At 30.6% G+C, this 12595-nt stretch overlaps 1 protein-coding gene across 6 annotated transcripts in view; it reads left to right on the top strand.

The window, feature by feature from the left end:
• Positions 1-9606, top strand: part of LOC143235984 (katanin p80 WD40 repeat-containing subunit B1-like) — an 82114-nt gene extending 72508 nt beyond the window's left edge. For all 6 annotated transcript variants that reach the window (XM_076474137.1, XM_076474136.1, XM_076474134.1 and 3 more), the window contains 5 exons: positions 39-209; positions 2892-2968; positions 4786-4860; positions 5354-5470; positions 6292-9606. In XM_076474137.1, coding sequence (XP_076330252.1) covers positions 39-209; positions 2892-2968; positions 4786-4860; positions 5354-5470; positions 6292-6424 — 573 coding nt within the window. In that variant the 3' untranslated portion in view covers positions 6425-9606. The remainder of the gene's footprint in view (positions 1-38; positions 210-2891; positions 2969-4785; positions 4861-5353; positions 5471-6291) is intronic.
• Positions 9607-12595: the final 2989 nt, after the last annotated feature.

Below are 12595 nucleotides of genomic sequence, written 5' to 3'. Positions count from 1 at the left end.
GAAACAGTCACTGACTGTTTATATGCTTGTCTTAACAGAGACATTTACAGAACAGTCTTCGGATTGGAGGTCAGCCTCAACCAGAAATGTCGGAAGCAGAAGCTATGTCTTCCATTTTCAAGGGCCATCAGTCAATGATCACTGTCCTCCTCCATCGTCGGAAAAATCTCCAAATTATTTTAGCTCAGTGGAATACCAAGGAACCGAGGGTATGGTTATTCTTATTTCACAGATATCTATTGAAGATATCTTAAAACAAATATGTTTTGGACTTGTACATTGGTGTGTTTTTGTTCTACTTTGTTTAGATACCATATGCTTGTTTGTTTTGACTTTAGTGCAGAAAAGCTACACGAGGGCTATCTGTGCACCTTATGTTCATACAAAATTATTATCTTAAAGTAAACAGAAAAAACATTAATCCTACTGTGATGCATCATGGGTCAAAGGCCATGTCATCATCTTTGTTGACTCCCATCCAAAATCTTATTCAACTACTATTTTATGAATTTATGTCCATATGTTTGGTATCAATCTGTAGATTATACATTATTTAATTTCTTAATTTAAAAGTAAATATTAAAAGAATACATTTAAATGTAGAGTTTAGTAAGTCACGTGGCATGTTGAATAGAGCATTGTTTAAAATTAGATATTTGTGATGTCGAAATACTAAGTTTATAATTTTGTATAAATTAGGAACTCAAATTACTAATGTTATCAAGCTATAATACAAAAAAAGATATGATGCTCTTATATTTTGCTGAGATATTGCTTATGTACTGAATCACAGTGTGCCTTGTTCATCTCTTTCCATTTTTTTGAAATGGTCCCTTTTGTACACTTGCTTCGATATGTGATGTGAATAACCAATCAACAGCTTAGATGTCCCTAGAATAGTTTTCTTAGCTATTTTAATATGTGAAAATGCTACCACATTCTTTCGATCCAGTTTTAAGTAGGTAGATTGTATCTTTAGTTTACTCAAACTTTCATATTTTTTTAAAATCTAAATACACCTTAGTTACTAAGCTTAATAAATTATAGTGGAATTTCTGTTATATCAGTGTAGTTATTTATGGTTTTATGGTTATTCAACTTTATGTATAAAAGCTAAAACAATTGTTTAAAATCCTCTACATGCAAAATTTTAAAAGGCTTAACAACCTTTGACAACAACGAAGTACAAAGGTCATACCTAGAAGTGATAATTACATGCCTTACTTCTTTAATTACTGTTCAATGTTCTAAGAAAAATCAGTTTAAAATCTTACTTGTGAATAGTAATAATTTATATACATATATAAAGTATTGTAACTGGATTGTGATTGTATTTTACTAAATGCTAGTCCACTAGAACACAGCCAAGACAGATCACTTTTTAAAGACTCTAGGTCAGTTTTGTGTTATTGGACATGATAATGTGTCACTAACTTCTAGCTTAGCAAGCATTTGCTGAAATGTCAATTTATTGAAAATATATAATTGTATAATGTTATGACATGTAAGCTATTTAGGTTAAACATTTGTGTTTTCAAGTTATTTGTAGTCATTCTAGAAAGAAAAAAAGCATAATTTATGTTCTTCCTAATTTTTTATGGTGTTATGAGATCAGTCAAATCTACTGAATGCATATAGAGATTCTGATTAGATAGTGAAAATAACATAAAATGGAAAGTTTCTTTTCTTTAGAAAATATTTGATTATCTGGAGTTTAAAGATTTCTTGTAAAATTTGAAAATTTTCTCATGCATAAGTGTTAGTCAACATTCTGAAAGAAGAACATTTACATGAAAATCTTATATAAAAATATCTTAATACTTAATTTAAAAACGTGATATTTTCTGTATGAAACCTTGTGATGTTGGCTAATAAACCTGCAAAGGGTTGTAAACATTATCACACATGCATTATAAAAAATCAGTGTAATTACTGTCATGGATACCTTCGTGGTTATGAGCTGGATTGATTCCACCCGGCAGTAGTAAAAGGGTTAACAGTGAAATTTTAAAGGTACATGCATATTTGTACAATAAATAAAAGTTATACCACACACTTGAGGGGACAGTTTTCTGCTAAATTTGTATAGAATCTTTATATAACTGTTGTAATATGTCAACAATAACTCACTTTACCAAAGCGTTGTGAGTCGTTGCATGTTAGTACTGGCTTGAAGACCAAGAATAGCCCAGTTGTTGCTAACACATCTTAAGGTCATGTACTGTTTTGTATTGTAAAGTATCATTTTTCACTAAACTTGTGTCTCCTGATGGGACAGAGGTAAATTGAGGGACTTCTATCACTTAAATTCAGGGTTTGGTTTCTCGAGGTGAGCACAGCAGACAGATCAACATGGTTTTGCTCTAAAACAGAGAAATACTAAACATATTTAAAACCTCAATTGTATTCTTCCTATGTACTTGGTGATTGATGTTAAAGCTTTTAGGACTCTATTTGTACGAACAAGAAAGAACAGCGAACTTAAAATAAAAGGGGGAATTAATTTCAATAAATAATATTGTGCTGAAATGTCATAATGTCTCAATATCCAGCCCCCTGCTAGTACAGCGGTATGTCTTTGGATTTACAACGCAAAATCAGGGGTTTAATTCCCCTCGGTGGACTCAGCAGATAGCCCAACGTGGCTTTGCTATAAGAAAACACAAACACACTCAATATCCAATACTGAAATGTCATAATGTCTCAATATCCAGTACTGAAATGTCATAATGTCTCAATATCCAATACTGATTCTTGCCCATTTTCAACAAATGTATTTCTAGCAATAAAAGAGTTTCTTATAAAGACCTCTGTTTTTCTGGTCTCATGCAAGTTAACATTTTACCTTTTTTTTTCAGTGTCACTGAATATTTTTTCATTTTTTTCTTCAGTTGGGATTAGAATCTGCAATTGGCATGAATGACACTGCTCTTATAGTGGACCTTCTGAATGTCATCAAGTCAAGGGCGTAAGTAATAAACAAGTGTCATTATATCTGATCGATGAATTAGTTTGTCTAATAATAAATCTTCCTGATATCTAGTTGATATAGTTTACACAAACCCAATAACACATTTTAATAATTTGTCATGGAATAATGTTGTAACTGACAGTGAACACAAGTAAAGAGTTTTAAAATATTTATATGATAAAAGTAAATTCAATGGTTCAAAAGTCATCATTTCCAAGATATCAGATGATAGTCGTTTCAAGAATGCAAAGTTGACTATAACAGTATTTCATTGTGCAGTATATCTTAGTAAATTTTTTTTTCTCGGGAATTAAAAGTGATTCGCTCAGTTGTTGACTATAACAGTATTTCATTGTACAGTATAACTTGGTGGAGCTTTACCTTTTTTCTCAGTCATAAGGTACTCACCTAAATCAGACCAATATGTTGAATCTACTATGTATGTCTTTTCAAGTACGTTTACACAAAAAGCAGTTGTATCAATAAAATATCTGTACTAAAGAAGACTCGGTCTCTGACAAGTCAAAGTGCAAGGTCATGTTAATATGAAGTATCAAAATATATTTTTCCCAACCTAAACTTTTTATAATTTCTGTAACCTCCTAAATGTATGTATCTAGAGTTTTTTTGTTTGAATATCACTATATATTGTATCCAATATTTCCTCTACTGTTGTGAAATCTGCAGTATATGATAATGTGAAACTTTGATACTGTGACACCAAATTCATGATACCTTGTTTAATGTCACTGCACCAGATGTTGGTACATTTAACTTGATCCTTGCATGTGCTTGTGGAGCTGATATGTTAGGGTAGATACGTTACGATTTCCTCATATTTGACTTGTAATTATTACAGGAGTTAATGTTATTTTAATCATTTTGGCTTACCATATAACATCATGCAAAAACAATTAGTGCCACACTTCTCAAATATCATAATTGTAAAATAAGTAATGTCCATTAGTTATAATAATGATCAAAACCCAGTTTGCATACTATATATCATGTTGAAATTGAGAATGTTCTTCTGAGAGCACAATCATGTTGAACAGGAGCCACAAACCCAAGTTCTGAGTGCTACTCTGTGACTTGTTAATTCGTGGAAAGAGAAAATAAATTTCTACAAAAGAAGAAAAAAAACTTAATTAGTGTGAGAATTTATGCATTATTATAAACTACTGACCAGTTAATCATAGTTCACATCATAAAATTATGATATTGTAACCTGACTTCAAAAAATAATAGTAACACATGAAGGAGGCCCTAAAGTTTGAACATTTGAAATTGACAGCAAAAAGAAAAACTGATTAACCCTGATATAGAAAATTGTGTGATATTGATCTAAAGTGTAAGTCATTGGTTTATTTTATTGAACTAACATATAAAGCAGAGGATATTTTCTGTATGTACATTAGGTGGCATACTATGTAAAAAATGTATTTTTTACTTAATATTCTAATGTTTTTAAGGATATGTAAATACACCAGATTTTGAACAGAAACATTGGTTTTCCACCACAAGTGGCTAAAGTGAGTTTTATAGATGTATTGTGCTCAAATAATCATTGCAAGTAGTCTCCAGGTCAAGATTACCCTTGTCCATAATCTCAGTTATTTACAACTCTAAATTAATAGGATGTAAGTGTGATTGTATTCAAAATTTTGGATATCCCTATATAACAAAATCCAGGGGCAGTAGCCTCTTTAGCCATGCTCTGTTTACAGCATAGAACTGCTTGCTCATTTTATGTGCCATGCTTCAAAGTCATGCCTATCACCAGTTTTGTTTGTTTGTTGTTTTTTTTGTCTCAGACAACTATGGAATCTGGACATCTGTCAACTTCTACTACCCGCTATTTATGATTTATTACAGAGTAATTTTGAATCGTGAGTATAATTCTATAATTTATTTTCTTTCACTGTTGTGTTTGGCTGTAACACAATTGTTGTTTAAAGGATTGCTGTTGTTGTAGAATAGACATAGTTTAAAATGATACAGGAATTACCCTTCTGGCCTTTTTGAAAATATTTAAATTAGAGAATTATTAGAACTGCCTGCATAATAGAATAAACTACTTGTATTTGTAGCATGTGATATTCACAATTTAAAATTTGATGTTGGATATACTGCCTGCTTTGTTTTTCATGTTTATTATTTTATCATAATTTAGTGTTTTTGTGTATGTGTGATGTATAACTAAACTATGATTTGTGAAATATTAAAAAAAATTTTATCAGAAAGTAACGGTGCTTAAAATTTGTTTACTTTTTACAGTCATGGCTTCTCGTAAGGAGTAAAAAAAAATTTGCTTTGTTACTTTTCAGTTGAGATTTGATTTTTTACTGTCAGTTTTGTATAGTTCTAATTCTAAATTTACAGTTATATGACAGTGGGATGCTCTAGTCTAAAACTGATTCTGAAGAATTTTGCGACAGTGATAAAAACCAATGTAGTTGCCCCACCTGGTATTGGAGTGGATATTAGTCGAGAAGAAAGGTGATTAACAGAAAGTGATTTCTATAGAGCACTGCTAATCAGCTGTTTTTCAGTTTTGTTTTTATTTTTGCACATCTGGTCTGTAACTACAATTCATACTTGTGTGTTTTGTTAAATTTGATAAAATATAGCATTTATTGAGTAATCTTGAGCTAAAGAAAAAATTTTACTGTAACTCCTGATAGAACTTTTGTTATTTATCATAGAACGTTGGGTATTAGATGCAGAATACTAATAATCTGAAGTGTATTTACTATGCTTGAAAAATATGTTGATTCAATAAATCAGTTTAACAGAATAATATGATACCTTATAACTCGAGGGACCTTTCTTCTTATAGGCATAAGGAAGAAGAAAGGTCCACATTCCAAAAGTGTTAAGGTTGAATTGTTTTGTCTTTTAAGTGTAAATAGAGTAGAAAAATTGTATTTCAAGTGTGTTTAATGGATAGAGCAGATATAGTGTGATTAACATATCATTATACACTTTCCTTACATTCAGTCATGAGTTCTTGGTATTTCTAGTTTCATTCACTGATGAACTAAACAAGATGAAGTGACTCGTATATCTTTCAGTTTCTTTTTCACTTGAAGGGTTTCCTTAACAAAAATAAATTTCATACTTTCACTTGTCATTTCAATTGTGACATTTGTAAACTAAAGGTATGGAATAGCTCGCAGTTTGCATAGAAAAAAAAAAAATTATGAAACTGCTAAAATGTCAAAAGAAAGATGTTCTATAGGACTGTACATGACAATAGTCTTTACACAGTTTAAGAGAACTGGTTTTTAGATATTAAAGATAAGCTGTTCCTGTTTCAGATACAACAAGTGTGTCAGTTGCTACAATCAACTTCTCTCCATCCGAGCATTTTTGTTGAAACGACAGACCATGCAAGGTAAACTTGGCCATTCATTCAGGGAACTACACATGCTGATGCAAGGCTTGGAATAAAGTGTGTGTGTGTGTGTGTGTGTGCATTACCAGGATTTTAAAAACTGAAGAAAGGTTTGGATCATTATACAAAACATAGACCCTTTATACTAAAGTCACACGTCTGCATTTACGTGACTTTACGTATGTCCTGAATGAAGATGATGGAACTGTTGAACGAATAACATATTTATAATTTTTTTAATATGAAATTTGGAATTATTCTTCCAGTAACCTTAAATTTCTGTAATAACAAATGTTTTCTTTCTTTGTTTTTCACAACCATTCTGAAGTTGAAAATCACTCAATATGAATTTTGATTTTTCAAAAAAAACAAAGTTTTTGTTTTATCTCTAACAACTACTTCTTGATAGTGTGGAGGACAAGTATTATTTCTCTGTATAAGGATTTTGAAAGTATCAGTTAAAGGTTGTAATGAAAACATTCCCTTTTTTTTAGCTTTGTGTTCTATCAGATGATGAATAGTTGTATTAGCAGCAAGTAGTCTAGACACTTTTGTCTAGAAATAAAACTTTACTGACTTTCACAGAAAGTAAGCTTTGTACAGAAGTTGGTATATGGAGCTGAAACTTTGCCTTATTGTGTGACTTTCACAAAAAGTAAGCTTTGTACAGAAGTTGGTATATGGAGCTCAAATTTCACCTGATTATGTGACTTTCACAGAATGTAACCTTCATATAGAAGTTAGTATAATTGTTTTTTCTTGAGGTAAGGACTGCTTAAACTTAAGCAGTACGTCACCATGTGCATACTCTATCTTTGAAGACCGAATATGAATTTCTGTTGTAAACCTTATTTCATGTGTATTCTTTGTCCTGTGATACATCTTTCTAACTGATGAATGAAGTTGCATCTCTTAACAACATTACTTTTCTTACCTTTCATTCAAAACAGCAACTCTTGAACAAACCTTGATAACCATCAGTTTAATAATATGTTAGAAGGTAGAATTAATTTTTTAAGAATAAAAGGAAATTAATGGTATTCTTGAAATATTTTTATGTGGTTAAATTTGTTTGTTTTTTTCTAGTTCATGCATTGAAAAGATTTTGAATTTATGAAATTTATTTAACTTATAAAATTTAACATAAATAAATTGTTTAGAAAATGACTCGTTATAGAATTAAAAGAATCCTCAAATGTAATGGCCACTTCTGTAGTGGATCCAAGAATTTTCAGTAATTCTTTTCTACATATTACACCTTGCATACAATAAAGTAAATAGTTATCATTGTACTGGTATATTTTTGACAGCATATCTTTCAGATGTAATTTCAAAATGAACTGTGGTACTTTTTATCAAGTATTTAAATCTTATTAAATGATAAATCTAGATAATTTTTTCCCATTGTTTCCTTTGCAGTCAGTTTCCTTCTTTATTTAAAAAACAAGTTCGTTATAAACTTAAGTATCTCAGCTGTTTTCTGTTTATATTTGTCTTTAAAACCTGTGAAATAAAATCATTTTAATCTAAGAGCAGTTGATAAAATTAATATTTCATCAACTAAATCAAAACATTCTAATTAAGCTTCAAGAGCTTAATAAAAAATAACTGTGTGCGTGTATCTGTCAGTTAAGTTAATACTAAAAACAACTAACTCAATGAAATTGAGGTACTCTTGCAAAAAACATTGAAATAGTTAGTATGCTGTGAATTATTGTCATAATAGTTTAAGCTTAATATTAGAATTTTAGTAATATAAAAAGTGCCTTTTTTAAATACATGATTCCCAGTGTTATACTGAGAGCATTGTTTACATGTTTGGTAATAGGAAAATGCCATATTTTTTAGGTTTAACATCCCATACATTGTTATTACATTTTCCTTTTCTAAATAGTTTTAAATTTTTGTTTTTGAGGGTTATTTTGACCCACAGTTGATGAGCAGGCAGAATCACTGTTACATGTATAAGGTTAAACTGTGCCATATTTTTTTGTGAAGAGACAAGCATGTTGTCTTGTACGACACAGGATATCAAATGTTTTGAAAGGTGAGATTGGAACAAAAAAATTTTTCTTGATATGTTTTTTTTTTAATTGATGAGCAATGATAGTTTTTATTCTTTGGTTTCAAATAACAGCGAAGGAAAACGTAATTATATTTAGTGAGACTACGCTCATAGGGGCTTGATTTTGGCCTCGAGGGCAAGCAAGCTTTGCCTATAAATATCAAATTGACCTTAAAATCATGTACTGTGAAGTTTAAAATTGCATTAAAAAAAATGGTTTAATGACTTTCATACAGAACCATATGGCTTTAAAGGGTTTAAAAGGTGCAAGTGGAAATATCACGTGGATAATATATTTTCTGAAAAGGCATAATCAGTTTGCAAATATAAAAGTTGTGTATGGAGCCTTTACTTCATTATTTTGGATTATTTTTGTCTGATAAACAATTGAACTCCTTCCTCCTACACCTGTGATTGTACTTTCTGCTATGTTTTAAATCTATGGCTTATGTTTAAAATTAATTTACAAAACTAACTATTCAATAATGTTGATATTAAATGTTGAACTAATAATTTACTGGTAAAATTGTGTCAGTTATGACCTTAGCTCAAAGACACAGTAAAGAAGTTTCAAGGAAATTAGATGTTTTACTGATTAAAAAGTACAATAGATTTATGTGGTTTATTCTATTTGTTTTCAGAGTGCTATCAGAAAACAAAAACAAACATACTGTCTCATTGATTCCTAGCCTTCACTCTAATGCTTATTTCTTGAAGTTACAAGTAATTCATATCTAAAAGTACATATCTAGGAGTAACATGTAAAGTAAATATGAGAAGAAATGCCTCATGTTAACCACAAACACCATTATTAAGTATCTTGGACTTTACTAAACGCTCATTATATAGTAATGCTTGCTCATATCATTAATTTATTACCTAGGGCAATATTTTTGTATATATTGGCTTCGGTTATACAAGTTCCTTAAACAATGAGTTATAGCAGTGGTGCTGATTTGCATAACAATCAAATGTTTTGTTTATTATAGTTTCTTGCTCATCATTTAACTAAATTTTTGTGTACTTTAATGTTGTATAGATTTTTTTTCTCTATCCTTTGTTGGTATCATTTAGACTTTTTAGCCAAATCAAGTAGCAGGTTTAAGTGCAGTTTTTTTGTGTGTGTGTGTTTTGACATTTTCATCAATAAAGTTTTGTGAGTATGTACATGATAAATTTAGTGTGGTGTTTGTTTAAACTTTATATATGAATGAAATACATATTCTTATCATAAACAGTATTTTTTTAACGTTACAAAATTTGATAAAGTTTTACAGGTAGAAATATTAGCTATTTTAGTAGCACACGAAAATACACAGTTAACTATAAAAGAATACACTTGAATTAAAAGTATTTAAAAATAAAATTGAACCAAACGTATGTGAAAATACTTGAACTACAAAGACGTGGAAATGCACTCTTGAACAAGAAATACCTGAAAAATAAAAAATATACTCGTGAACAAAAAATACTTTGAAATACACACGAAGAAGAAATATTATAACTTCACATGAGTATTGTGATTGATTATTAGTTCTCAAAATTATTAGAAGTAACACGGTAAACAATGTTTATATAACTATGCAATTAATTATCATTTTTTGTAATTAAGTTTTTCGGTTTTTTTTCTGGACTTTGGTAACATTTTTTTTCTTGATTCTGTGAAAGGAATCTTTCCTTAGTTCTTTTACTTGATTTAGTATTTTATTTTAAACAGGACCAGATAATAGAAGTTACAAGTATTCAAGTCGAATGTTTCGCTTTTGCAGAGAATAAACGTTATTTTCCTTGTGATACTTGCCCTCCGCTAACAACAGTAAGTCTCCAGATTTACAACGCTAAAATCAGGGGTTCGATTCCCCTCGGTGGGCTCAGCAGATAGCCCGATGTGGCTTTGCTAAAAGAAAACACACACACCCTTATGCTACCCTCTACACAATCAATGAAAAATGAGCAGGAACCAGCTTTTATTTGTACAAGTAGTAAATTTAAGAACGTATGGAAGTAAGTAAAAGTGGCATCCACGCACTAAATGCTATTTAGTTCTAACGAGGTATTTCGCCGAATACCAAGGCGAGATACACTGGGTGAGATACAAAAAACATGACAGATGTCGAGACGTTATTTATATGTAGTTACTTGACCTACTACTTCGAGGCCTGGTGGTTAAGACACTCGACTCGTAATCCGAGGGTCGCGAGTTCGAATCCCTGTTACACTAAACATGCTCGTCCTTTCAGCCGTGGGGGCGTTATGTCATGGTCAATCCCACTATTCGTTGATTTAAAAAAAGCGGTGGGTGGTGATGACTAGCTGCCATCCCTCTAGCTTACATTGCTAAATTAGCGACGGCTAGCGGAGATAGCCCTTGTGTAGCTTGCGCGAATTTCGAAACAAACCAAACCTACTCCTTCGATGTGAACTGCATAATGTAATGATCTCTTTCTCCCTTTTTTTTTTCAGTTTTATTTAAATCATTAAATACCAGCATTAGGTTCATAATTAAATTAACATTATTTATCTTAACATCAAATTTTTTATTATTAATAACATTACTCAGAAGAATTAGGGAAATAGAAATCTAGTCCTTTTTTTAATCCAAGATCACCATAAAGAATATAAACTTTAGTTAACCTTATCAAATATAACAATGTATATACACTTTTATTAACTTTTATAATATTTCTTTAATGTTTTTCGTTAAGGGGGGAGAGAGAGGACAGCTGCAAGTAAAACAGCATAAACAAAATACTCGAAATTAGTTTTACTGAGCAATTCATTGCTTTCGTGTAGCTCTCCAACGGTTGATCTTCAAATCTGAGATCTTACAACGCTAAAAATCAGGTTTCGTTCGACACCGCGGTGACACTAGTTTTTTTACTTGCAACAAAAACGAACTGTTATACACATGTATAAAGAATACTAGCCGTGAAAAATACGAGAAATGAGTAAATGTGAGAGCTAATTACGTTAAATTTATAACTTGAAATCTTACAGTGAGATATAGTGACTAATATACCCAGACATCAATATATTAATCGTTATTTTCGTTAGCAAACTAGTTTTATAAATTCAAAACGCACGTTTCTGAAAACGACGTTTTATAAAGTCTTTTTAGCATAAACACGAAGACAGCACAAGAGATAAGCTAAAAATGTTAGGTTTCAGTGCAGGTTGTACGTGATTCAAGACATTCAGCGTTTCTTGAATATCGGTAACTTCATGTTTTTTAATCTTTTATTATTGCATAACTGATTTTCTATTTCATATTCAAAAGTTAAAATATCATCAGAAGTGTACAATACCAATTCCTTGTGCCCGTAAAGTTTATTTGATGATACTTTTAATGTTATTTTATAAATTAAAACAAAACTTGAAGTTGTACCTATACAGTTTACTACAGTTGGTCGTAACGTAAGTCTTTCGAAAATTTTAATCGTTTCAAGCAGACATTGATTCATCGTTATTTCATCTATGGCTGTGTTTTGTTTGTTTGGCTCTTATTTGTTTAAATACAAATTATCTGTTGTTTCTTATTTTTGGAATATCGTGTATTTATCAATCATTTAACGACATTATGATACGTTACAAATGTTTACTGTCCAAATTTAGGCCTAAAATTCGTTGATAACGTTTAAGTGTGACAGCGCTACGTGCCATAGGTGTGAAGATTAATCGTGAGGAAACTTCATTCTTAAAAATTGACTTTATATATAAATATAGTTGTTAGCATTATTTTACGAATTTGCAGCATAATAACACAATCGGGGAGTCACACTGCGTAGTTTTTAGATACAAAGTAACCAATATGAGAGAGAATACATATACTTTTGTGTATCTTACAACTTGGCACTAAAATTCGAAATTGAATGGTTTTCGAATAAACTCTCAAATTATTGATAAATATCACAAATTTTTAGAATTCGTAAACCATGCTATTTTAAAGAAGAAGAAAAACTTAATTATATGTATGTATAATTTTTATGTTTCAATTTTACAACAAAGTACACGGAAACTGATGTCTAGATGTTGGAAGTACACATTACAAGTTACGTCATTACGTTTGAAATAGGCTGAGTGTGGGGTCAACGAGCTGTACTTTGGATCGGAAAAAACCAAAACCCTAGGTGCGTCATAAATTATACAAGAGTAACCTACGTAT

The sequence above is a fragment of the Tachypleus tridentatus genome, chromosome 13, assembly GCF_004210375.1.
Source record: "Tachypleus tridentatus isolate NWPU-2018 chromosome 13, ASM421037v1, whole genome shotgun sequence".
NCBI lineage: Eukaryota > Metazoa > Arthropoda > Merostomata > Xiphosura > Limulidae > Tachypleus > Tachypleus tridentatus.
The sequence above is the reverse complement of the archived record's forward strand: the minus strand, read 5'-3'. Positions and strand labels throughout refer to the sequence as shown.